The sequence below is a fragment of the Parambassis ranga genome, chromosome 19 (genome assembly GCF_900634625.1).
Source record: "Parambassis ranga chromosome 19, fParRan2.1, whole genome shotgun sequence".
Lineage (NCBI taxonomy): Eukaryota > Metazoa > Chordata > Actinopteri > Ambassidae > Parambassis > Parambassis ranga.
Window position 1 is genome coordinate 2,554,962 of NC_041039.1, and position 27,999 is coordinate 2,582,960.

At 41.6% G+C, this 27,999-nt stretch overlaps 1 protein-coding gene across 1 annotated transcript; it reads right to left on the reverse strand.

Annotated features, from left to right (window-relative positions):
- Positions 1 to 27,998, reverse strand: smpd3 (sphingomyelin phosphodiesterase 3). The gene is made up of 9 exons (XM_028431324.1): positions 27,285 to 27,998; positions 25,142 to 25,387; positions 24,102 to 25,047; positions 11,960 to 12,035; positions 6,564 to 6,725; positions 5,445 to 5,534; positions 4,191 to 4,254; positions 3,070 to 3,238; positions 1 to 508 (listed from the first exon to the last, which is right to left on the reverse strand). Exons 1-9 carry the CDS (start codon positions 27,584 to 27,586, stop codon positions 407 to 409), a joined length of 2,157 nt encoding a protein of 718 aa, XP_028287125.1. The 5' UTR covers positions 27,587 to 27,998; the 3' UTR covers positions 1 to 406.
- Between the last annotated feature and the right edge of the window lies 1 nt (position 27,999).

Genomic DNA, 27,999 nt, shown 5'->3' on the forward strand with positions numbered 1-27,999 from the left:
TTGGCTACATGAGACAATTGACTGTAAGTAAAAGCCTCTGGATTCAGTTCAGCAGGGAGTGTCGGAGGAGATATTCAACAGTCAAATCAACCTCATGTGGTTGGTGTTGTATTTGTGTGTGTGTGTTTGTGTGTGTGGGTGATTTACCCAGGAAGATGAATATCTTTCTGGCCTTCTAAACTGAATTCCCCTGCTTATCTCTCCCCTGCAGAGTCTTCCTCTTTCGTATCTCTCTTCTACCTCCTTTAATCCTCTGAGCACTCCTCTATTTGCTGTCCCATCAATCCTGCATCCAGCAGCTTCAGATTTGTAAACTCTTAATGTCTCCTCCTGGTCGTCTGTCGCTCCTCCATGGCAGTAATTTCTTATTTTGTTTTGTCAACACCAAATCATAAAAGTGGTCAACCTAAGGCTCCTCTTCACCTGTGGAAACAGCCAATCGCATGGCCACAGACAAGTGGTCAGTGAGGCCGGCCAGCTGGGTAATGAAGCTGACTTCCTCGATGTCCTGTAGGAAGAAAAAAGAGAAGGATCATGTCATTATGTCTTCACTACATGTGTTGGCCTCATGCCTAATGCAGCCTATGTGATATTTGTACTACACTCACAGAGGTTTTAGTTAAAGTGCAGAACTTTTATCTATCTTGTGGCAGTAGAGTAGAGAGAGTAGAGTATTTACACAATGTAGGTATATATCATGTAATATGGGGTTACAACTGTTGTTGTAGTGTCTCTGCAGTTGGTCTCGTCTATTTAGACACATCTCACTAGTTTTCACTTACACTCACATTAAAGTGTGTGTACTGCAAGATACCAGTCCTTACTTGTTAGTGCAAATCAATTGCTTTAACAATGCTAGTATTATTGCATAGCAGTGATTTGTACTGTGGCTAAACAAAGAGGACAGTACTTTAGGGGGGTTAAATTGACCCTGGTAGATTTCGGTTTGTGTGAAAAAAAGTCTGTGCAATTACGTAATTAAGGGTTGTCTCAGAGAAAATACTATGGTAAAAAAATGTTAAAAGATTCTTTCAAATTTCCTAACCTTAGGCTACTAAACAGAACTTGGGAAATATTTCAAAAAGAATGACATATTCATAGTGAGGCTAATAACATAGATTATCATGAACAAGCTAAAAGAAGTGAATCAGTCTATGGCTTTTCGCGTTTAATCCACCAAAACAATAGATTGTTATCTTGCAATTGTTTTTAAGTATTTACTAACAAGAGCTTGGGACATTCCAGAGGTGGTTTTGTTTCATTATCTGGTTTCAGCTAGGACAACTTATACAGCATGCCCTTTAGAGCTGCATGCTGCTGCTGAAGATTGTGTTAATGAAACTGATTTGTGGGAAAACCATATTTTCTTAGCCACCTAAAGAACTGCTAATTTGACCCCTTGAATGTACATGAAAAGTCAGGGGGGCAGCGGCAAGTCCTGCAGATTTCAGGTTCTGCAAGGGCCCACTCATTGCTGCAGCTTTAAGTGTAGTGGTTTTGTGCATGGCTAGGTCATCATGTTGAAACAGTAAAGAGACAAACCCAAACTGCTGCTACTACAGTGTTAAACATCAGATAGAAACTACAAGGGCAAATCCTGATCAACAACCCCTGACACTGTGTTTAGGGAACTTCCTTGCTACAAAATGACTGAAAACATACATGTATTTTAATAGATATATATCAGTAATTGCTTTGAAGACCGCCTTTTTTCACCTTCGTAATATTGCTAAGATCAGGAGCATCCTGAGAGTGATGCTGAAAAATGCTCGTCCATGCTTTTGTTACTTTTAGGCTGGACTACTCCAACTCACTATTGATGTCCACATCACTCTATTAATAGCCTGCAGCTGATCCAGAATGACAGGAATCACAAAAAGGGATCATAGATACAGTCACCTGATAATATAGCTTTAGCCACAGGTATTATAGGGCTGATAATTTTCTTAAGCTTTAGCATAGCTATGCTGCTATAAGCCTATGCTGTCAGGGGAGCAGTTCCACTTCCCTCTCTCTCTCTCTCTCTCTCTGCAGGTCTCTCTACCTCCAGACCTGCATGCTGACCTGTAATTCCCTATTTCCTACACCAGTCTTTGTGTTTCATCTTTGTTATTTATTAACTGCTGATACATACATCCACTATAATATAAACACAATCGCTATTGTCAACAACCTGTCATATTTGCTTTCTGTAATATGTGATGTTTCATCCTCTCTGTCCTGTCTACCTCTTCTTCCCCTACTCTACCCGGCTGACTGTCAGCAGTTCTCCCTTATGAGCCCGGTCCTGCGCTATATAGATAAAATTGAATTCAATTCAATTGAAATGCATTGATGTTTCTCCATTCTGGCACTAGGTGGCGGAGTAGGGCAGAAAAAGAGTCGGGAGAAAAAGATGGGGTATGGAAATAATGAGATTTGGTTGTTACACACAAACACACACACGTTACGTTGTATTTTAATATTATACTAGGAAATTTCAACAATGAGGATCCATTAGTAGAATGCTAGCATGGTCAAATCACCTTTGCCCTGAAGCACATTTGTCTTTTTGTCAGAAAAATAAAAATAAATAAATAAATTGGCCCTTTTTGCTGTTTAGAAGCAGGTGTCAATAATTATTTCAGCTGTTTTAGCTCCATTCACTCTTATTCATAGGAGGACTAACTAGCAGGCGCCCTGAATTGCAGCCAGTTTCTGGCATGAACAGGAAGTAGTCAGGCTGTTCACATGTCTTGAATGGGGTCTGACGTCACTCCCAGTCCTATATGTTCCTATTTAAATGTTTGCTCCTTGTGACCTAAGATTCAAGTCATCTTGAACACAATGTTAAGTACAGTAGTGACTTTGTATAAGATTGTTAGCAATTATGCATTCTTAGTCTTAGTCTTCTTAGTATCTGTTGATCGTACAAGCTCTGCAGCAACACGTCAACTGATAGATGTATGATAGGTTTGTAGGACACAACAGAAGCAAAAGAATATATTACTGCTGCTCATAATACATGGAGCAGCCATCTTGGATTGTGAGGTTGGGTTGCATAATGTTGATCCTTCACTTTAACCCTACCAGTTTCCAGTCCTGCTGCAGGCCCTCATCACTGTAGAGGATGTAGTCAATCCGTCGTCCATTGCCCTTCAGTGGGATCTTCCTTCCTTTCTGACTGCCAGGAGGACACTGGTTCTTACTGGGGGGAAACACCAGGTACTCTTTCCTCCCCTCCTCGTTTTCCATCACTCTGACAGAGGTGTGCAGAAATGAGGAAAACAACGAAACATCACTATCAGAAGGTCAATACATTATTTAGTGTCCATCCAAAACATGCTGGTTTGGATAGTGCAGAGTGCAGCTTGCCTTAGACGTCCTCCTCTAACACACTAGCATCAGCAAGTATGGAAGAGAATATGTTGAAACTGTGCCTCATCAGAACAGGCTATGGTCCTAGATTTTCATCCTATAATGTTGAATAGTTGCCTAATTTTGAATTAGCAGGCACTAATGTATTTGAATTAAAATTGTGTTTTGTGGCTGCAGCAAGTTTTATTTTCCAGTGAACATCCATGTGTCTCTCACTGTTTAAATAAACCTACCATTGAAATTATAGACTGATCATTTTCTTTGTTAGTGGGCAAACTTACAACATCAGCACGGGCTCAAATGTTTTCCCTGACTGTTTTTCACTTTGTCCAGCATGATTAGTCCAACTCAACCTAGAGAATCTTCAGCCACCTTTGAGAGTGGCAGGGGTGTCACAGCAAATGACACCTTCGAAACATATTTGAGTATTGTTAATTAAAATATAAGAGAGACAATATATTATGTACAATATGTATCACCTTCGTTTTTTAATGATGTATCCTAAGGCAACACATTTAACCCTACATTGCTCCCAGTGGTTGCACCATTGTTGTATGAATTTGTGTGTCCAAAAGGGTGACATGGTGTAAAGTCTTTCCCAATTACAATTATGATTGGTGGCATAGGGTTTGTTCTAAGTTGAACTGGTTGTGAACGGGTGGGTGTGCAGATCCATTTCACTGGGAGGATTTTCACTAATTTGAGAGGTATGGCTTGCCAGGGTAGAGCATTCCAGGACCTTGTGCTTTGAAGCTTTGCATCTGCTTGAAGGTTAATTAGAATAGGACATTAAAAAAAAAAAAATTAAACATTAAAAAATATGTGTGACTCACTTTTGTAAACCTTCAGGTGAGCAGACATCATCGTCATAAAGGCCACTGGGATCCAGCAGAGTACCTGTTGAAAATGAATCACAGTGAGACAGCTTTCTCTGTGTGTGTGATTTTGATGTGAGGTGTCTAATTCAAATCTGGGTCAGCTGTATTGTGATTGGCCCACTCCATGTCACAGTTCTGCAAACCCTACTGTATTTGCGCCCACCTCAATCCTCCCCCTCTCTCGCCATGGCGACCGGCATCTTGCCTATGCTCTAAAAGTCTGACTCGCCATCAGAACACCTTGTTCGCCTTTATAATCCTCAGACAATAATCTGCTGTGAGAAAGCAGTGAAATATAGCAGCCAGCATGAGAGAGAGAGAGAGTGAGAGAGCGAGTGGTGAGTACTCAGAGATCCTTTTGACAAAGAGGATGCGGGGCCCACGGCTGGATAATGTGTTTAAAATGCTCCACATGAAGAGCGGAGCACTTTGAAGTTACTCCAGTCAATGCAGAAGTGATGCGAGCTCTTATGAAAAGTAGGAATCTGATGCACACAAGTTTTTCGGCAGGTGAAATAAAGATGGTGGGCGTATTCATAGACATAGAAGAGGTCCTCTCTCTCTCTGGTGGTTAACATGACTTGAGCTTTTTGGCTGCTCTCAGATTTCTGTTTGATGAAATCTATCGACACACTGAGAGCAGTTGGCAGCCCCAACTCTCCTCCTGTCCTTTTTTCTGGCTCACTATTGTTTTCATTTTAGTCCAATCTTCTTTGGATAAAGCTTTATGAAATGGGATAATCTCCCTTCCTTTTCTTTCATTGATTTGTCGATTCATTCTTCCTTTCTTGCCTCCCTCACCCCTCCCTCCTGAAGAATAGCAGCCAAATGGGAAACACAGATCTGTCCCCCTGGCTCAGCTCGTAAAAAATATCTCTGTCCAAACAAATAAGCCCGTCTCTAAACAAGCTCTTTCACTCTGTGCTGCCCACACTGTCCCCAAAATATCGCTGGCCTAAATAACGCTTCATATCCAGACCAAAACACTCCAGTCTTTACGTCACTAATGCCCATATATCAGCACTGGGTGCATTTTACTTCACACAGTGGGTGCATCCTGCTTTGGCCAGACAGAGAAGACTCTCTGTTCTGCTCTGCAGGGACCAAGCGTGTTAAGAAACACCTGCATTTCACAATGTCATGTCAATGTGTGTCTTACTGCAGTATTCATGTCATATCCTGTGAATTGTGTGTGTGTGTCTGTATTACCCAAAGCCCATGGTTTGTCCTCCCCTGGCCCCAGGCGACATGGGTCCTTGTATTGAGTAAAAAGTGCATGCTGCTGCTCCAGCTTGTCCTCTGGAAAAATACAGAAATGCACACACAGTGTTAGCCAATGTACACACAATCTGATTTATAGAAAACAAGTCCTTATTTGGAGATTTTTTTGAAGTGCCAGTGTGACAGTTATAGGCTTTAAATTACAAAATTTTCGCATATTTTGGGTTAACACTGAATATTTTCTAATATAAGGAAAATGAAATTGATTTCATGCTTAGGTGTCCAAGGGTTAAAATCAAAGCAACTTATGGATTTTGTTGTTGTTGTTTTTGTTTCACACTCCCCCTGAGTGGCTTCAGTTTTGCTGAGGAAAAGGAAACTGCTGTGCACAACATGACTCCATTCATGTTTCTCATGCTGTCAATATATGTATACAATTCATAGTGTTAACATGATTTTCTCTAAAAAACAAATAGTATAGGGCCAGCCAGGGGGCCAACAAACTTTAAATTACAACACTGGTAATGTACAAAGTTTGCAGTGGCAGTAAAAGGCCTCCCTAATGGGGCCCCGCTTGACTCCACTCATTAGCATTACATTGCAAGAAAACCTTTGCCCGTGTCTGGTAATTTATAACAATATGGTTATAGACACTGAAGGTGGTCCCTGTGAGTTTTTTTTTCCTGGGGCTCCCTCAGACTATAGAGACACCTCCGGTCATGCAGGCAGCACTACATCCATTTTAACTTTTTAACAATTTATAGACTAACAGACGCAGGAATCTGGATGCAGATAGTTCAGTTTCTCTTCCTCCTTCCTGACTTGATAATTGTGTGGTAGAGCTCCCCCTAAACATAACTTATATTTAGAATTGTTATGAAGGAAGATGGGTTGTTATGTGGTAGTAGCAATACTGAATTTAAAACTTACTTCTAGTAAAAGCAATAATCCTATTACAGACAATGAGTCTTGTGTTTGTAAATTCATTCTCACCTTAAATGTTTTATTACTCATGATAAACATATTAATAGGTTCAACATAAAATTAATATGTACATTATCAGGGTAGAAGAGTTGTTGGCACTGTTTCTCTTTGATGGTAGATTACCTGAAGAGCAGTTGTCAAAGTTGAGGTCTCCCAGGATGACGTCGAAGGCCACAAGGTCTTCCAGCACCTTCTCTCCTTCAGGGGATTGGGATGAGGACTGGCGAAACTCTGTCCCCCACTGAAGCAACAGGTCCAGCTGCTCGCATCGCACAGATGCATCACCTGAAGACAAACAGGATACAGATATAAATAAACCTGAAGTCACAGAAACAGTTACAGCATAACATTCAGTATCAGTAGTGTAGGTGAGAACAGTGTAATAATTTTCCAAATTTTTTTTTTTTTTAAAATGTAATAAAAAAATAATCTGATCATAGTGGGTCTTAGTATTAGGCAAATAGAACCCCAGACAAACAGCAACATATAGTGTTTTTCACTGTCATTATTTATTTAGCAAAAATGAAGCCAAAGAAAAATAAGCTTCTATAATATGTAATGAGTTGAGCTGCAGCAGGTGCTGCTGATCATCAGTCCTTGATGAATTGATCATCAGTAGGTGTACAGCCCTCTATAAAAACAGATGTTTTGACAGCTGCTCTGGAACATTCAGGTGTGTGTTAACACAATGACAAGAGAGAAAGACATAAACAACGGTGTTAGAGACAGCTGTCAATCTTCACAGGAGTGGACGTCCCAGCTAATTCACCCCAAGATCAGAGAAATACAAAAAAACCCAAGAGCTACATGTCAGAGCCTACAGACCTCACTGAGCATGCTCAGTGTTAATGTGACAGCACAATCAGAGGAAGACTGAACAAGTACAGTTTGTTTGAAGGGTTACCAGGAGAAAGACTCTTCATCATTTTTCATAAATAAAAAAATGGCATGGTGAAAAACGTTACATGTTGTATGTTTGTCTAACAGTATGACCCAGATCATATGATTGTTGTGTTTTTACACAACAACATAGCATTAAAAGAGGGGTTTGCAAATGACTGTAGTGTAAATGAAATTGCCTGTTGTTACAGCTACATTTACACTACAGTTATGTTCAAACAGTTAACAGTTATTAAGTTTATTTACTTTGTTACCAATATTAGTGACATAATATTAAGTCACTTCTGGTTCTGTTTGGCTTTGGCAGCGTTTGCCTCTGTCCACTGCTGCCAGCAAATCTGCTAAACTGGCATTAGTTATAGAGAAAAGAGAGGAGGTGAACAGATAGAGGCGGCGAGTGAGAGCATGGGAGAGAAATAACAGCTGAATAGTGGAGAGTGTGAGAAACAAAGAGGTGTTAAGATATTGGTGGTGAGTAGGTGGCTTTGGCTTTGATTACTCTGGGCTTCAGCTCAAGTACATGTGAAATGTTTGTTTTTTTCTCTTTTTGTGTTACTGTTAGAGATGGATGGAAGTGGGGGATGTGGGGGAGTGTTTGCTTGTGTGTTTGTGTGTGAAAACTTGTGTGGTGTGTGAGAACTTATGTGTTTATTTAGAACTGAATAATATTTTCACCTACAGTGGTCCCTGAAAGTTAGAATTTGAAACAATCAAACACATAAGAATGAAATATTACACTTGGTTATTCATTCCTATTTGTTATGGTAAAGTCCATACATTCAGTGTTTTCAGTCAATGGGGTGAAAATCAGTTGCCAGTTGCCAGTTTAAATAGGCAGTGTCCTGCCTATTTAAACAAAGGGATCTAGCAAAGAAATGAAAACATTCTACTATAGCAAACTTTTTCCATCTGTGAAGCATGGTGGTGGTAGTATCATGGTTTCGGCCTGTTTTGCTGCATTAAGCCAGGCTGGCTTCCTATCTTTGATGGAACAATGGAACCAAATTTTATTAGTGAATTCTAAATGAAAACTGTCTTTGAGGTGAATCTCAAGACAAAGTGGGTCATGTGACTTTAAGCACACAAGAGGTTCTAGAAAGAACAAAATCAATGCTTTGGAATGACCAACACAAAGTCCTGACCTTAATCCAATGAAATATGGTAAGGGCCTCAAGGAAGCAGTTCATGTGTGGAAACCCCACAAACACTTCCATTGTTCTTTAAAAGTAGTCTCTACAACCAGGAAGTCAACCTTCAATGTTCAACAAATAGGGAACTACCATGTTATACTCAACTTTTTGAGTGCCATGAGTACACCAGTATATCACAGCACACTGTAAGCTGTTATATTTGAAAGCAGGTTAAATAGCAGGTGTAGATTTCAGACACAGCATTAGTTAGCATGTCCACGTGTATAAATAATATTCATACACATGGACAAACAATAGCTGCTGTAACTAGCTACATTGCTATGATGTTAGCTGATGTGATGAATGTGACAACACCATGGTTGTCAGCATTAAGGTTATAATAGTTGACAAATACTAGCAGTACTGGTTAGCATCAGTGAATTAGAAGCATGTTGAAACTATCACTATGTCTACATGCATTAAAATAATCAGATTTTAACCTGAATACATATTCTATATAACACACTGTCATGTAAACACTGTTTTTCAATTACAATACTCAAAATAAGGGAGACAAGATGTGCAAATCCATGTACGCAGTCCATCCCAAGTCCATGCAACTGGACTCAAGGATTGTTTTTTCAAGACGTTTCGTCACTCCCCTGAGTAGCTTCTCCAGTTCTGCTGCTGTTCTGGTTGGGAATCTGAGTTTTATGTGTTCAGGACCTCTGTGGGTGGATCTTGCAGGAACTCACATGGCTAAGATCCCTGTTGTTAGTTAATGGTCACTTAACGACCAGAAACTGTGTCCGGGCCAATTATTAGATTTTGAATGGGGGTGAAACCTGCTAGGAAGGGATGAAAGGACAGAGTTGTAAACAGGTGAGAGCTGATGCCTCAGCCCTCCTCCTCTGTTTAGAGAGGGTTTTTTTCAATTTCACACATATGGCTGACATAGCGTCTTCAAAAAAACAATACTTGAGTCCAGTTGCCTCAATTTTATACTCTTGGAAATGACTATGACCTCTGCTGAATGAAAGCATCCACAGATATAGCTTGTAGATAACTATCAATAGTGTATGTTAGTTAACATTTACATAAGAATATTCCTGTATAGCTGCAGAGCATGTAAACACCATAATCAGAATATTGCCTTACCAGAATTAGGACCTTAATCAGGACATGGTGTGCATGTTAAGATAGTCAATGTGATTATACTTCATCTAAGCCAAAGTCAAAGTCAGCTTTATTGTCAAATCTGCTATATGTGCTGGACATACAGAGAATCTAAATTGCGTTACTCTCAACTCCGCAACATATAACTAAAAACTCAAGATAAATATGTGGTGTCAATAAGTGTAAAAATGTACCTACAATGAGGCACACACAAAATACAAGGCACAAAATGAAGGCACAATGCAGTGAGAATGCAAAAGATGTAGTTCCAATAGTGCAAGACAGTGCAGTTGGCATAATGTAAACAGTACAGGGAATGGTTTAACTTATAGCAGCTTATATGAGACTGGTATGACATGACTAAGGTGCAAGAGAATGCACAGGGTAAAGTGGCTGGTGCACAGCGTTCCTGTCTGGCTGTGCCTTCTTGGTCAGTGATGTAGTGTTGTTAGTCCAGGAGAGGTCCTCAGTGATGTGCACACCCAGGAACTTGGTGCTGCTCACCTGCTCCACAGCAGCACCGTCGATGGTCAGAGGGGTGTGCTGACTGTGTGCTCTCCTGTAGTCCACAACCATCTCCTTTGTCTTCTCCACGTTCAGGGAGAGGTTGTGGTCTCTGCACCACTCAGCCAGAAGTTGCACCTCATTTCTGTAGTTTGTTTCATCTCCACCGGAGAGCACACATTCTTGGGGAGCCCTGGTGTTCATTGTGATGGTGCTGGATGTGTTTCTGCTGACTTGCACTGTCTGAGGTCTCCCGGTGAAGAAGTCCAGCAGCCAGTTGCACAGCAAGGTGTTCAGCCCTAGCTGGTCCAGTTTGGGGATGAGCTGCTGTGGGATGATGGTGTTGAATGCTGAGCTGAAGTCTATGAACAGCATTCCAACATATGAGTCTTTATTTTCCAGGTGGGTGAGAGCTGTGTGGAGTGCTGTGGAAACTGCATCATCGGTTGACCAGTTGGGCCGATATGCAAACTGGAATGGGTCCAGGGAGGGAGGGAGGGCTGTCTTGATGTGTTTCATGACTAACCGTTCAAAGCACTTCATGATGATGGGTGTGAGTGCTACTGGACGGTAGTCATTGAAGCAGGCTGGGGTGGACTTCCTTGGCACAGCAATGATCGTGGTGGCTTTGAAGCAGGTGGGGACAACAGCCTGGCTCAGTGAGATGTTGAAGATGTCTGTAAACATCTCAGCGAGCTCCTCAGCACAGTCTCTGAGCACCCGGCCAGGTATGTTGTCAGGACCAGGAGCTTTGCGTGCGTTGATCCGGCTGAGAGATCACTTCACGCTGACTCGGGACAGGGAAAATATCTGGACAGTGGGAGAGGATGTGATCTTTTGTGCAGGAGTGCTGTTGAGTGCTTCAAAGCGTCCAAAGAAGTCATTCAGCTTGTTCAGCAGAGAGCTGTTGCTGTCACAGGTCTGCGGTGGGGGCTTGTAGTCTGTGATGGTCTGTATCCCCCGCTACAGGCCCTGGGTGTCCCTGCTGTCGCTGAAGTGGTGGGCAACCCTCCTGGAGTACTGCTTCTTCGCCTTCCTGATGCCACAGGACAGGTCGGGTCTGGCTAGCCTTAGGCTGGTCTCGTCGCCTCTTCTGAAGGCAGCGTTCCTGGCCCTCAGCAGCCTGTAGACCTCCCCTGTCAGCCATGGTTTCTGACTGGCTCGAATGCTGACAGTCCTGGTTTGAGTTACATCATCAATACATTTGGTGATGTATGCAGTTACAGTCTTCTGTTGTGTAGTCAGCCCACTGCATGGTAAATCTTGCAGTAGAAAGACTTCTCATATATAACTCCCTCCTCTCAGAAAAGAACCAGGTCTTTGCACTCCACCCCCTCACCCCCTCACCCCCTACATCCCAGTCCCCTCACCTCCAAAGGCTTTATATTTGATGTATCTTTAGAAACAGCCCTGGCAATGCTATATTTAGGTCTGTGAGACGCGTAGGAGAAGCCCAGAATAGCAGGCAAAGGGGGGGAGATGTGTCTTTGGTAAAAAATGAGGGTGGCATTGACCGGAGGCTTTAAATAGGGGCTGTGATGCCTTAAACAGCTTGAGGCTGTCACCATGGGAACAGCAGGAGGAGGCATGTATGGGTTTGATGCGCCTATTTAACTAGGTATCTGGATATAGAAGCAGACACACACACACACACACACACACATACATGTCTGTGTAGCTGGATGATTGTAGTTCTTAAGACAAAACAATCACACACAGCTAAGATTTCTTTGCTTTCAGTGACACACAGCCAACAAACGCGAAAGGCAAAGAGACAAACAACACAGAAGGCAAAAGATGTAATCGTACCTTCAATAGCGTGGAGGTGTGTACACGTGAGATATCCCACAACCCTTTGCTCCTGATGGGAGGTGCCCACGTGAACCTGAAGGGGGGGACCAGAGACAAAACAGAGATATGATGTTCAAAGGAAGTGCATCAAAAGCCCATTTAACATGTATTTATGTGTGAGACACACTCCAGGTAACATCAGCACCAATTACATCATTCAAGGCAAGGTGAACCTTCATCGATCCCTGTGGGAAAACTCAGTCATTGCTGCTGTAGTTTCATTAATTTAATTACAGCAGTTAGGGAGCCAACTGAATGTAAACCTAATGACAATTCTATTGCAAATGTATATGCAAATATATATAACATACATTTTTCGGCCTTAGAGCTATACCTTTTTGGTCTTTTCTTTTGTTTTCACACACATTATATACATATCAATGTACACATGAAGTCCAGTTTTACATCATGTGTACCACCACCACAGTGGTTTTTCTTTTAGTAAAGCTCAGCATCCATCTCCTTTTAGCAGCGTTTACATGAGATTTAGCAGGTTAGCATGTTCAAATGCTGTCTTTTTTGTGTTAAATTAGTTATTGTTTGCTTAAAAGTAAAAAATAAACATTGTGCCTTCACATCTTGACCCTTTACCGAGCAGATTCTGGTTCCAAGATTGCAGCTTTTTCCAGCGGCAGCACCCATTAGCTTAGAGATATATTGGACTCACTTTTATACATTGGGTGGAGGCGGAATCACGTCATCCATCAGTATATACAGTCGAGGGTTTAAATTGCCAGCAGGTTTGACATTTTGTGTTGCATTACGAATGGTCTACCACGGTTTAAGTATACGCATGTAGCATTTTTATCAGGAAGACAAAATGTTAGCTATTAATCACTAAAGAAAAACACCACTGTGGGCTTGTACACTTCCAAGAGGGTTTGAATGTCCAACAGCACGGCTCAAACGAGAGAGATGAGGTATAGGTTGATTTGATCAGTTTGAACTAAACACAGCACAAAAAATATGTTTTTTTTCAACACATCCACACACACACACACACACACTTTATACATTTTTCAGCACTTTCTTCCCGACCTCAATTCCTCCATTTCTCTAGCAGCAGCAGCAGCTGTGTGAGCAAAGCTCTAATAACCAAACATCACTTGAGGTTTAATCAGACACCTTTAGCATCAGCACTGAGAAGTCCTTCAGGCACACAGAGAAACAAGAGTGAAGTTGAGGCTGGCAGCTTTGAAGAGCCAGTGGGTGGAAGCACACTGATGATGGTGAGGACAAGGAGGAGGAGGAGGAGGAATAAAGAAAAAATAAGATGGTGATTGTGGGGTAGTTAGTCTGAAGTGGAAAGGCGTCTGGGTGGAGACAGACTTGGAAAATTGGATCACACAGGGTAGACTGCTATCAATGACAGAGAGCTTTTGTTTAGTGATAGAAAAGTATCAAACCGCTGGTCTCAGCCATAAACAAAAGTGACGACTGCCAGTTGCAAGGCAACAGTATGCAAATCAACGCGCCACTTTATCCAGTGAATGAAGGCTTTTACATGTGCTGTTCTAAAAAGCTCACTGTCTGGCAAGGTTTTTTTTTTTTGGAATAATCCAGGAAAATAATACTTTTACCACTCAATTTTATATATATATATTTATTTCTCAATTTACCAGGAGAACATCTGGCCCTTTTTTTTGCATGGTGTGTTCTCAGTGTGCCTGCATGGGTATTCTGGTTTGCTCCAGTCAAAAGCAAGCATAATGTACAGTCTTGATATAAGACATAGTTTTACAGCATGATTCTGTTTTTGATGCCATGGCAACTATCAATGAATTCAGTGACTGCTCTCTGATTATATATATATATATAAAATACATAATTTCTGCCCGTGGACATTATTTATTGATTGAAATAACATCAACAGTCTAAGCTGCTATTTTCTTTTTCTCTTTTAGTTGATTCTCTTGTCCAGACTAAAGCAGATAATTATGTTTCAGGTGCATTCCTCTTTGCATTTTTATCCAAAAGAATACAAAACCAAGACATGTGACTAATGTCAAAGCTGTTACAAAACAATGCTGTGTGCCAGGCTAAACTTTACTTGGCAATAAGCTCCTCGCCAGGATGAGGTCAGCGTTTCAGTTCTTGCAAATGGAGCATGTCTGGGATTCCTCCAGCTGCATCTCTATGAGTTCAAGGGGCAGGATCCCTCACCACGGTAGCCAAATATGGTGGAAGGTGATGGTTTTTCCTTGTCAAATGTGTGATGAATGCATGTGATCTTTACCTAAGCCCTTACCCTATTTTCTAATGCCTGACTTTAACCAGAAGTCTAATGCATAACCGTAACTTAACCCCATGCAAAAACCAAACTTAACAGTGAAAACAAAACTTGAGGAGCCCCAACTCCTGGGTAAAGGTCTGCCATGTTGCCATTAACCATCCACCATCCTTAACCTACCTCCTAATGCAGACCTTTGTGGCGGTTCCATGATTTGATGATGTTGGGCAATACAATCATATGTTGCATTAGTATATATGTAACTATGCATTATATCTGGAGGATGTAATGTTAACCCAATGTGTATTGGGCGAACATGTTAACGCTCCATGTTCATCCTCTGCATGTTGTGTATAGTGCTGGGATTTAACACTCTGATTTTTACCGTACTGTCTTCTGACACCACACCACATTTTTGGCTATAGGATATTGGTCTAAAGGGTCTTCAGTACTCTGCTGGGCTTCTATCCATGATTTGCATAAGAAGCTATTATTTTGTTGTTTGCTGTTCACTTTCACTTTCCTCTGCTGTTTTAAGCACATTTTCACTAACTGGTTAGATTTTGCAAGGGGTCATGATTGAGTCAATTTTTTCTTTATGAGCATTTTATACAAAAAAAAATGGTTTTCTTTAATATGGAATGATGAGACTGATGACAGTATAATCAAAATATTGAGATGGAAGTTGCAAAAAATGCACCAGGTGAGTCACACACAAGGAAATTAGATCCTTTATCAATATTAGTAAATGATTTCCATCTACCAGACCATTAACTGTAAGATGTTGTGTAATTATAGCATCACAATCTGTCACAATATTCATACTGATCTGCCATGATTACATAAAGAAAACTTCCTTTAAAATGAGGACTAGCGAAGTCAAGTACATATCTAACTGTTCTTTCTCCCTCTATAAAACGGATGTGCATAAATTCAGATCACTTCCCGTCTGATGTAATGATGAAACAAATCAACATTTTTCTCTCTCTGGTGTGTTATAGCAACAGTGTAAAGCACCCCACTCAGTAAAAGACTTTCATTTAGACAAATGAAAACAAATTGCCAATAATGGAATAGCTATTTTGGCTTGGTAACTTCACAGAGCCTCTAATAAAAAAATCCTGCAAGCCACAATAAAGCGTTAGCCTAATTAGTTTGACTCTAATACCAAACATAAGGACTGAAGTACAGTAAATACACCTCACAGCAAAAGGCCATAGATTTCACTCTGAAGATTTGAGGGACTAATTCAATTACCCCTAATAAAATGGGGTGGAGTTTTTGGCAGTGGCTGAGCTGCGAGTGCAGAAAAGACTCCACCAATTTTGTTAAATGCACTATAAGATGGTACATTAACGTTTCGAATAATGTTGTGTAAGTTATGCATTAACGGCAACTCTGTATTTTTCTTCTTATTATGGGAAAATAGGGCAAAATAAGCTAAAAATAAATCACACCTGTGTATGTCAACATGTAAAAATTCAGTTAAAAATAAAATAAAATACATTTTTTGCATTCCTTAACTAGGATGCCATGACTGACTCACTTGTAACCAGCAGTCATGGAAAGAAAATTAAAGCTTTATGTAAAATTTATGACAAAAAAAAGATGCCATAAATGTTTTGTCTTTTGTCAACTCTTATCAGCCTAACAAAACAAAAACACTGACTACACAAACTATGAGGTATTTCAGTGTTACGGTTACCTTCATCAACACAAGGAGAAGTAAACTTCCATCTAATCATCTCATCATTTATTTGTGTCACCTCCGCCCCTCTGTCCTTGTTCCTCTCTGTCACTCCCTCTCCTCCTCTGCTCTTCTCTATATTGCAAGAGCGCTCTGTATTAATATTTTAAGGGCTTATGTATGCTTCAATAGGTGCATGTGCACCCTGAAACTGACAAGAGGCCTGAGGGGACTGTGTGTGTGTGTGTGTGCACCCGTGCATACAAGAAAGAATGGACTGTCAATGTGTTTGTATGTTGTGTGGTCTGTGCACAAGACGATGCTAATTAGACTGACGAAGGGAAAGACTTGACTGGAAGGAAATTATGCTGAAATTAGTTTTTTGTCTCTCTGCTCTATAGGAGTAAAACTAACATGATATGAAATTATCTTGATTTCTTTTTAAAATGAAATAAAAAAAGCACATGAGTCAGAAGACAGGATATGAGATGCTAAAACGTCCTCTCATTACAGGGCACATGAGACAGAACATAGCAGAACTGTGAGTCGATTTCACACTGGAAGACAAACCGAAACAGGTCTGATTATCTTTGAGCCAGCTGGAACTAATTATCTTAACTTTACCATCAGACTTGAGGTGAAATCACATTTCACCTCGCATCACTCGCCTGAGATTGATCAATTTGCTTGAAAACATGGCGGCAGCAGAATGAGATTTGTTTGTCGGCCTTCTACAGGATAACAAAACATAACAAATGATTGCTTATTTCAGTTCTCTATGATCTTGTCCACTCTAGGCCACTACGCTCCATCTCAGTTTAAACCCCTGTTGCCTTAATCCACCCAGGTATTGCCAACATTCCTCACAGATTTTCCTCTCTATTGATGTGACAGCATCACTCAGTCGCTGCAGATTTGTGCACATCCATGACCTGAATCTCCTGTTACATCCCATCCCAAAGGTGCTCTATTGGACTGAGATCTGCTGACTGTGGAGGACATTAAGGTGCAGTGAACTCATTGTAATAAGATGATGTTTTCTTTGTGACACTGTGTGTTATCCTGCTGGAAGTACCCATCAGAAGATGGTGCACTGTGCTCATACAGGGATGGACATGGTCAGCAACAATGCTCAGGTAGGCCTTGGCCTTTATTACTATGTTCAGTTGGTACTACAGGGCCCAAAGTGTGCCAAGAAAGATCTCACCCACACCATTACAGCAGCAGCAGCCTAAAATGCTGGTACAAGGCAGGGTGGATACATGCTTTCAGGTTGTTTACACCAAACTCTGAGCCGACCCCCCGAATGTAGTAGCAAACATGGAGACTCATCAGACCAGGCAGTGTTTTTTACAATCTTCAATTGTTAATTGTCAGTGTTCTGACAGACTGATCTGAATCTGTCAAGGTCAAAGGGACAAAGATTGTTGTCTTGTTGTCATTTTGGCCAGTGTTTGATTAAAAGACAGAACAAAAGCCCTCCAAAAGGAAAGCATTTTTGTCAATAAATGAAGTTGACCTCGATAGTAAATGGAGCTCTCATTGTTCATTAAAGGGCAGGGGTGGATTTGCTGAATTCTCCCATTGATTTACATTCTATCCAATCTAGATTTGAGTGTGTCCCTGTTTTGAAGCCTAATCCGTAGTAATGCATTCAAACTGTGAATTTACACACACTCACACACAAATACACACATACACACACAACGTGGCGACTCTTCAACCATGCACTTAGTAGTTTGAAATAATTATAAGAGGGGATAAATGTTGAGACAGAAAAGCTATAATTACAGAGCCAGCACTGTCTCTTTAGGGAAACATTTTTTAATTAAAGCTGCAAGCAGCATTGTGGACCCTCACACACCTTGCGATCCACGGGGCCATCGCTGTCTTCTCTCCTATGCTCTCATCTCCTATACTCTGCTATCCTATGCTCTCCTCTCCTCTCATTTCCATAGATGTACAACAAACTTGTTTACAAGAGAAAGTTCCTGTTGCCAGTAGGTGGTGCTATGACTGTATCATCCTATTAGCATATATATCTGTTCAGACTCAGGTCTATAGCAGTACTGTAAGCAGTACTGCAGGAAATAGAGCGAGTTCCTTTGTATTGGTGAATGGTCAACTTTTAGATTATGCCCCCGCCACACCATTACACTTTTGAAAGCGTTTTGGAATGCGTCCATTCCCTATGGTGTCCTGAGTGGACACAGTGAATTTCAGCTCGATTGGATGAAGTATGTGAGGAGTGAAAAGTTTTGTAGCAGGGTCACAAATAGGCAATAAATGGCTGCAAAAGTCAAAATGGCGGACTTCCTGTTGGGTTTGGAGGGGGGTCCAAGAGACTTTTTTGTGTGCCTGGAGGTGATACTTATGTGTGGCAATTTTATTGCTGCTGTGTCAAACTGGCCAGCTGGGCTACGCATTAGGGCATAAAATACAGCCAGTTCCTTTGTAAAGGCGAATGGTCAACTTTGAGGCCACGCCCCTGCCACACCGTAATACTTTTGAAAAAGTTTTGGAATGCGTCTATTCCCTATGGTGTCCTGAGTGCACACAGTGATTTTCAGCTCAATTGGATAAAGTATGCAAGGCGTGATATTTTTGTAGGAGGGTCACAAATTGTCAAAAATGACCAAATAATTCAATAATAATTCAAGGCCTCCAAAAATGCGATAATCGAGTCGGAAAAAAAAAAAAAATAACCCTATGGGTTTCACTAGGGCTCTCGCACGTTTCGTGCTCAGGCCCTAATAATCCCTAGGGTTTCAATAGGGCTCTCGCACGTTTCATGCTCGGGCCCTAATTAATATTCTCTCTCTTCCTCCTTCTCTCTCTCTCTCTGTCTCTCTCTCTATAGTGTGTTACTTCTCAACACACAATTCAGATCTATGTTGCTGACCTGATGCTGCTCTCCAGGTAAAATGCATCCATGGAGGAGTTATGAGAATATGTGCTTTGACTTTGCATTATTAAACATACACCACATGCAAAATTGTAATTAATGTTCCATGACACTTATCCTCCACATCTATACATGGTATTGGGCCTAAGGTTAGCCTATTGTGAATGTTGCTTCAGGAAAGCTCATCTACCACCATGACCTCACTCTTACCTCTCACAATATACTCCTTGACAGATATCATGAAATGTATAACTATGCTCTACTGACAAAGGTTAGGATTAGGGTGCAAAATGGGATGAGTTTCATTTCAGCGAGGGCTGCACTGACTCTGTGAGATAATTATCTATTATTATCTATTATCTAATATTCTAATAAGGATCTGGAAGAGAATATAGCCAAGCTTTATAATTAAAAGTGTAAACAAGTGTATACAAGATTTTAAAAGGCAGTCAGTAAGTCTGTATGTCAGTAAATGTACTTAACAACATGGTTGAGACACACAAAAAAACAAAAAATGTAAAAAAAAAATAAAAAAATTATGTTATTTGTGTCATGCACACCAACTGTCACGTTTTACATGGATCATCCATTTTACGGCACAACATTCCAAAAGTCCGCATTTGGAGGTAGAAGGCTCCAACTTGCAATGGATATTTATCAAGGAGAGAGAGCAAAACTCTCTCTCTAGGTCCACCCTACATCACTCACACAATCATAGCTTTATTTTTGATGACTATTGAGATTGTCATTCCATCTCATTTTCTACTCACAGTTAGGGATAGTCATAAAACACGTTTTAATAATAATTTACATTATTATTATTATTATTATTATATGTTGTAACTTTAAACAAGAGAGGTAACCTTATGAGCACAGCTGCACAGTGTGATCAGACAGGCTCTTTCATCCCTGGAGCACATGTAAATGAGATCACCTATAATCTGTGCAATATGAATAGAGGCCACAAGACAAATATAAACCAATTTTCTACAGAAAATGATAACTTAATATTCTTTAACCAGACAATGCCAACACATCATTGTTTGATGTAGATCCAAATCATTGTAAGACTACATGTGTAGTACTCATACTGAAGTCCTCTACTACCCACAATGCTGACAACAGTACACAGAGGCAGGACATTTATGCATTACTACTGTAACAGTGTTACATGTGAAAGAATCACAGTGTCTGGTGGGAGTGAAGAGAAACGCAGCATGAACATCAGGTACATCAAATGAACTGCATCTAATGAGATGCCTCCCAGCTGGTGAAAAAGAAGAAAAGAGCCGGGGAGCTAAGTAGTAATGAATGAGAATGACCAAAGGTTCACGGAGGGAAAGAGTTCAACAAGATGCTGCCCTGGAAAGCTGCCATGACGCGTGAAGGATGGAGAGAGGCGAGGAAGGAACAGCAGGCAATTGAAAGCCGGCAGCTGCCTAGGAGACAGATAGGTCAGAGTGGACAACAACAACAACATGCAGTCTGGACAGAGTACACTGAAGTAAGAAATTCACAGTGTGATTCGAAAAGGCCCCTTTCTACTGATGGCACACAAAGTGGCTCTTAATGCCCAGCTGAACTCTACAGACAGATAGGTGAATAGAAAAGAATAGAATAGAATAGAATACAATGCCTGCTTCAGATTGGGGACAAGTAGAGGAGTTCCCATATTTCAGTCTTGGGGGAAAATGGAGCGGGTGATCCCAAGGCAGATTGCTGCGGTATCTGCAGTAATGTGGTCCATTGTAGTGAAGAAAGAGTTTAGCCAAAAGCATGGTTCTTAAAGTGGTTAATCTATGATCCTACCCTCACCTATGTGGGTGGAGGTGGGTAGTGACTGAAAAAATTAGATTATGAAGACGCCAAAAAGAGGTAGTATAAGGAGCTCGATCAACCAGAAGGAGAGTGGAGTACAACCACTGCTTCTCTACATTGAAAGGAGCTAGCTTGGGTGGCACCTGGTTAAGACACACCCTGGGTACCTCTCCTGTGAGATGTTCCATGTATGTCCAAATGAGAGAAGGCCCCAGGGGCAAACCCAGGACATGTAGAAGAGATTATATATCTTGGCGTCCTTGCTTTGGCTATCACCACAACCTGACCCTAAATAAGTGGAAAACAATAGCTGGACCTTCTTCAGCCGACTTTCTTTACATGTATGTATCAATCAGCCAGAAAACTGTGCCAGGACAATGACAGCAGTGCTTAAATCTTCAAGGCAATGGATACAACCAACATTTAAGGAGAAATGTACCTTCCAGATATTGTTTGCATGCAAATTCATGGACTTGTCACCATGGTAGTCAAGAAAATACTGCTACAAAATCAATAAGAAGGCCATGCTAAACTGTCAAGAAGACCCCAGTTTCATCTGAGACAGGCGCTTTTAATGTTTTTGCATGCTCTGTCACACTGTTTACATGGCTTTGAACCAAAATGTACCCCAGCATGGTCTGGATAGTTTGTCTGCCAAAGTCATTGTGGTAAAAAACATTTATTCACGCTGACAAGAAAGTGCGCTACCTTCAGACACCATCACCCTTACAATGCCCAGTCTTATCCTGAACCTGTAAGTTTGGATCAACAGTGCCATCTGCCACTTTCTCAATGTTGGCCTTGTCACTAGCTTGGTCATACAGTCATTTAGGTTGCTTTAAGGCTAATTGATCTATTTGTATTTTAGAATTTAGTCCAGTTTCAGGAGAACTATTTTGCTCTCTTTCAGCTTGGTGTGTTAGCAGATTGCATTGAGAGATGTACCTGCCAGCTGGCTAACAGCCAGCCTGTCAGTGAGACCTGGAGTGACCTCGAGTACACGTAGGTGGTGAAACAGGGATGTGAAGGCAGCTTGTAAGCAACAGCGACAGGCAGCAGGTGGCAGGGCTAACAGGATGAGACTGTCAGCATGCAAGCTGTGATGGACTGTGTCTTTAATAGATCTGGTATATGTAAGGGCTGGTGCACATACAAACAAATAACACACACACACACACATACAGGTACACCCGTCATTGGATCACGTCTTGGCCCTGCAGGAACTGGATCAGATCCACACTGACATCCTGACAGTCACAGTATGAGGCTGATTAATGAACTCAAAAAACACTCATCATGCACAAAAAACGTACACACACAAGTGTGTTTCAGCAGTGATTCATTGCACTTTGTTGCGCGGTTACAATTTCTCTGCAAACAACAACTCTGTGTTTCTACAGAGTAAAAAAAACCCACTGCAGATCAAAATACACATTAATCATGCTGGAACAGAAAAAGGACATCGGTACCCACTGTGGAAATCTCATCACTCTGCATGCAACCCAAATTAATAAATTAAATAGTCATGTCATAAAGCCACCCTGCTTCCTGCGATCTATGCATTAAGACTGCATGTCATATCTGCATGAACTTTGTCTTCCTGTGGAAAGTGCCTAATGGACTCCATAACTTAGTACTTAAGAGTTTCACGCTGGAGACAGGATGAGCTGGAAGGTGGAGCGCTTCTACATGAATTATAACTTTGTGTGCACGACTGAGCATACTCTCAACAAATATATAAATGAAGACACACCCACGGTAGAATTAAGCTGGTTCCTGACTCACACCTGTTATGTAATCGAACATGATATCCATCCATCCATCCATCCATTTATTTCTGAGTGCACTGTGTAATGTACTACAGGATTACAGCGGGACTGGTGCTTATGCTACCTTGGACAGGTCGCCAGTCTATCGGAAGTATCACAGAGAGACCAACAACCAGTCACATCCACACCTACGGTAAATTTAGAGTACCCAGTTACCCTAACATGGAGGTCTTTGTTATGCTGGAGTACCTGGACAAAACATTCAGGCATGAGGAAAATGTGCAAAACAAACAGAAAGGCCCTCACAGTGAGAAGAACCTTCTCACTGGCGAAGAACCTTCTCACTGTGATGCACCAGTGCTACAGCACTACAGTTATTTATTACTTTGAAAATGGTATCAAATCGTCCATAAATGTACTTTAATTATAGTGGTGTTTTGCAAATATTAGCATGCTGACAGGCTAATATTGATGTTCAGCGAAAGGCGCTTTAGAAAAAAAAGTCAGTTCCTGTGTCTGTGAATTATTCACTGCCACGCCTACTTTAAGAGACAAGTGGTAGCGAAGCACCATGATGACCCAACCATAAATATTACATGACAGAAAACATATAGACACCAACGTCATATTTTTCCACACAAACCAGGATCCCTATGTCCCAGCTAGCTGATTTTTGTGAAGCTAAACAATGCTGCTAGCTGTAGAGACAGTAATTATATACCACTCCATACTACTAGTGTAATATGTTATCTTTTAATTTATAGTATGTTTGTTTTAGCTCAAAGGATTTGTTTAGTGTACTGGTCAAAATGCTTAAAAAATGAATTATCCAAAAAGTGTAGACATGTGATCAAAATTCTCATCAGTAACTTATTTGGATAAACTGTAAAAAAAAAAAATCAATTTCAGATTAAAAAAAAAAAAAAAAAATCTCAAAAAATCGGATTCAAGAATTCTTTGTATTTACTTATAATGTAGGGCAATTGAATAGTGTATTTTCACTCAATTCCTTTCCTGTAATACTGCAAACCTTTGTGATAAATTACTGTGGTGCATACCGGCCATGCAATGACAGATGTGCAATGTGTGCAAACATGCTCCATTAATAACATATGGAGCTGCAATGAGTTATGAAACAGAGCGGACAGATACTGCTGGCTTTACAGGAGGAAGATCAGAGGTGAGAAGCAGTATTTGGGAGGCCATATGACACTTTTGCATTAATTACACAGTAGATCTGGATATGGTGGCAAAGAACTGGCAGGTCCTTTAGGCTCTGACTCTTTTCTTCTTTCATAAATGTAAAATAACTGATTTTAGTGAGTAGACTTAATGGACACATTCAATTACTGCTAGAGCACTGTCAAACATGACAAGATTAGCCTGTGGCTAAAATGACAGTGCAGTGATTGGAGTGCAGAAAAAAAGGATAAAATGACACCCTTGGTGACGTTTAGCTCTAATTAAGCTCAATTTGCAGGTATTATGTAGAAGGAAAAAACATCTTGCATTTGCTAAGTGAATAAAAGGTTGTTTGTGTACTTTCCTGATTATGTGATGATTTTTCTCTACAGACTAGTTTCTTGTGAGGAGTCTTCCTAATGATGAATGCACATCTCTTCAAATGTAACTATGAGTTCAATATTTAAAGTAAAAACAGGAGACAAGAGGAAGTAAAGAAAAGGTTTGACCTTAGCAAACAGCGCCCCCTTAGCTGCCAGTGCGTCCTCCCCTCTCCCGTTTGGGTAGCACTCGTACCGCGCATCTAGGATTGGGTAACGACTTGCCAGCATCAGCCCGCTGTTCAGGAATTTGAACCGAGAGCAGCAGCCTTTCCAGCCGTACCGCCCGACATCGCTAAGGACATAAGGGAAGTAGCGATGCAACTGTCGCCGCAATCTAGTCGTCGACCCATGATCAAATACTTCCTGTAGAGCCAAGAAATCCAAGTTGGCAGGGAAAAAGGCAGAAATCTCATGGTCGAACGTCTCATCTCCGTGGCGACGTTTTCGCCCTGGGCGCTTGAAGATTGACGTGCGTGGAACGTGAGAAAGAGTGTTGTTGGAGGATATCCCTACTCCACAGTCACCATGATAACGAGCGAGGGACTCTCTAGAGGCAGTCATGCTGCCTGTGTCTCCTGCTGCCTGCTCCCCAGGCCGATGGTTCCCCATCTCGGCCTCGTCCTCCTGCGGATCTGGCTCTGGAGCGCTGATGCTAATTTGAACCCCTGAGGTGTGAAGCGGGCAGTCTGTGGAGGGTTTTGACTGCATCCCTTCCCCATGCATGGGGCAGTCATGGTGGCCAGCACCACTCTGAGCCACTGCGGAATGCATGGGGCAGTCCTGAGCCTCCCCTGAGTTGTGAATGGGACAGTCTGAGTTGCTGTTGGAGTGTAGGGGGCAGTCTGCTGTGGTGTCTGCTCCTTCATGGTAAAGAGAGCATCCGGTAGAGCCATGGTCTCCTGCAGAGTGGTGAACAGGACAGTCGGTGGCACCTGAGGGGTGAATCGGGCACTCTGTGAGGGGTTCGGATTCAGTTTCTGCCGGGCCATTGTTGGTCTGTGTTTGTTCTGGACGCTGGTCCAGTGAGGAAGTTCGACGGAAACCTGTGGCAAGGCTGCTGAAGGACGCCGCACTGATCAACACAACAGAAAGAACCACATTTAAAAATCAAAAATCAAATTTACAAATAAGAACTGGACTAAACTAAGTAGGAACATCTAACACACCTGATGGAAGTGTTGGTGGGTGAATCAATGTAGATTTTTATCTGAGGTCGACTGGCACCATTACAGATCCTCTTCCCCAACTCGCGAGCTCTCCTGTGTGTGTCTGACAGGTTGTTGAACCTGGCAAGGGAGTCGGGCAGCAAGCAGACATTGGCACTGCAGAAACAGAAGCTTCTGCCCTGTGGCCTCCATTCTCCGATCCCTGCACCTCCTGCCTGACCCTGCTCAGCCTGGTGCTTGTGTGATCTGAGCAAGGCAAGAAGAAAAAAAACATCTCCTCAGTCATCAAAATTCCTTTTAAAGAAAGAGTTGCAGCCCTGCAGTATTCATCCTAAGCTAACAGCTTCTTGCTTTTAGCCTGTATGAGTTAAGGAGTAGCACCATAAAGTAAGTAGTGTACTAATAAATCTGTACAATAGTGTTTTCCACATGCAACATTTTTGCAACATTCATTGAAAATTCTTCTGTGCTTATCAATGTCCAAACTGATCTCACAGAAATACGTGACATACACACAGATTGTTAACACTGAATTACGTGGCACCGACACGAAAAGTAGTGAAATTACGTGCGGGCACCACGGAAAACTGTCTCCATAGAAAGTCAATGCGGGGCATTTTCTTAGGGACACCACGGATTTTTATTACATGTGGACACCACGGACACAAGCTCCAATAGAAATGAATGAGGGACGGTTAGTATTATTATTACCCATATCCCATATGCAGTTAGCTAAAAAGTGCACCTTCTCTGATTTTAAATGACGATCTAAATGGAAAGACTACACAGTGCATCAAACGTGCCGAGTTGATTACACTCATGTCGCTCTGACAATTCACGCATTTCTCTACGGGATTTTTCATATGTTATATTTTTATTTTTCCATATAGTCCGGCTGTGGAAGTGGCCTTCAAGCAGCAGCTCGTGTAATAATAATACTAACCGTCCCTCATTCATTTCTATTGGAGCTCATGTCTGTGGTGTCCACACATAATAAAAATCCATGGTGTCCCTCAGAAAATGCCCCGCATTGACTTTCTATGGAGACAGTTTTCTGTGGTGCCTGCATGTAATTTCACTACTTTTCGTGTTGGTGCCACGTAATTCAGTGTTAACAATCCGTGTGTATGTCATGTATTTCTGTGAGATCAGGTTGCAATGTCACATCTTACCAACCAATCAAAGTCAAGAAGAGGTGGGACATACCAGGCTTCTAGTACACTGTATCAGCTCATAGCTGGTGACATGAATTCTCTAAATACTATTGGTCAAATCAGCAGATCATGGGACAACACATAACAAAACATTGATAAGAGATTACGGACGGGAATGGTAAAAACAGTACAGGCTGTAGGGTTGTTGTAGAAGAAATGAATTTGAAACTGAACACACAGCAGTACATTGAGAATTACATTACTATTTTACATCATGGGATGAAGCAGCATGTTCTCTATCTAAATATCTATCACAGGCTAAACTCAACTAATCAGGTCATTTCTTGGTGTTGTCACCATAGTGACAGATTACAGCCAATCATGTCTGCAAACCATACCCTTTGGAGGAGGTAGCATATTTCTAAGCAGAACAAAAATCATACAAAGATAATGAAGTGTTAGGGTTAGGGTTAGGGCCCTGTAAAGCCAAAAAGAGTTCAATGAGGGAAAGAAAACATTCTTCTACTGTGTGTTTCATAGTCTGTAGTTTTTTTTCCACACAGATCTATATCCTCAGTGCTTGTACTGTAGCAGTACCACATCAACATTGCCCGGTACACCTTATATTCAGTGCTCCTGGGAACATTGCAGTCCTTGGAAGAGATGCTTCCACTACAGCAAGCAGAGCTGAACTCAGTTTTTATGGTGGGTTGCCAGTCGGGTGGGTGTTTGGATAATGAAACACCCACTGAGAACTGATTGAGCTTGGCAGCTGGTGGCCAGAGCCGTGAGCAAACTATTTACCAAAGATAATGACTCCATTTTCTGCTCATTGAAATCTCTGAACCCTGTAAACAACTGGCTATATAGATAAAAAATGAAGCATGACTTTGTAACTGGTTGATCCATTTTCACCTCTGTTTGATAGAAAAACTCATTTTCATCCACAGTTTGGATAAAATTCTATGTTCCCTCGTTGCAACACTGACCTGTGGTAGGTGTACAGATAGGGCTGGCGTACGGCTTGCAGGGGAGCCCAGATGATGAAGCCCAGCAGGGCAAAGGGCAGAGAGGCGAGGAGAAGGAGCAGGTAAAGGGGCGCTGAAATCAGGACGCACAGCGTAAGGATGGAGCAGGGGTCCTGTGAGCGCTGGCGTTTCTCCAGTGAGGTGGCCACACAGGAAGCCAGGAGCCGGTCCAGGAACCAGTAGCAGGGAAACACCAGGCTCCACGACAAGCCATCCAGAAAGTGCAGGCAGGCACTGGAGTAAGGGGTGATGTGGAGGACCATCTCTTTTCTTTCTTTCTCTTCTCTTTCTTCCTTAATGTCTCTCTTTTTCCTCACCTCTCACTCTCTATCCACACCCATATACGCTCTATAAACAGGCGAGCAGAAAATCTTTCCCACAGATTACATAAAGAGTAGCAAATAAAAAAAAAGAAATCAAGTAAAAGAGTCAAACGTAGACCCTCCCCCCTCCTTAGAGAAAGGAACACTACATGGTTCGGGTGATTTTTATCGACACAGACAAGCTTATCTCAGTCTCACTAGCCCACACTCAGCAATTACACCCTCCACAGGAGGGGTCAAGGAGCGCAGTCTGGAGGTAGGGGATTGCCATGATGAAAGCTTTTTCCCTTGATTATGGATCTATGATTGCGAGGACTCAAACAACCTCTGGAGGGGGCATCCATTCAACATCA

Excerpts from the sequence above, each read along its gene's own strand:
- smpd3 (XM_028431324.1), bottom strand. The coding sequence starts at position 27,586 with ATGGTCCTCCACATCACCCCTTACTCCAGTGCCTGCCTGCACTTTCTG. Across the intron at positions 3,239-4,190 it reads TCACCTGAAGGTTTACAAAA|AGTGATGGAAAACGAGGAGG; the intron begins GTGAGTCACACA and ends CACCTCTGTCAG. Across the intron at positions 509-3,069 it reads TGCAGCAGGACTGGAAACTG|GACATCGAGGAAGTCAGCTT; the intron begins GTAGGGTTAAAG and ends TTCTTCCTACAG.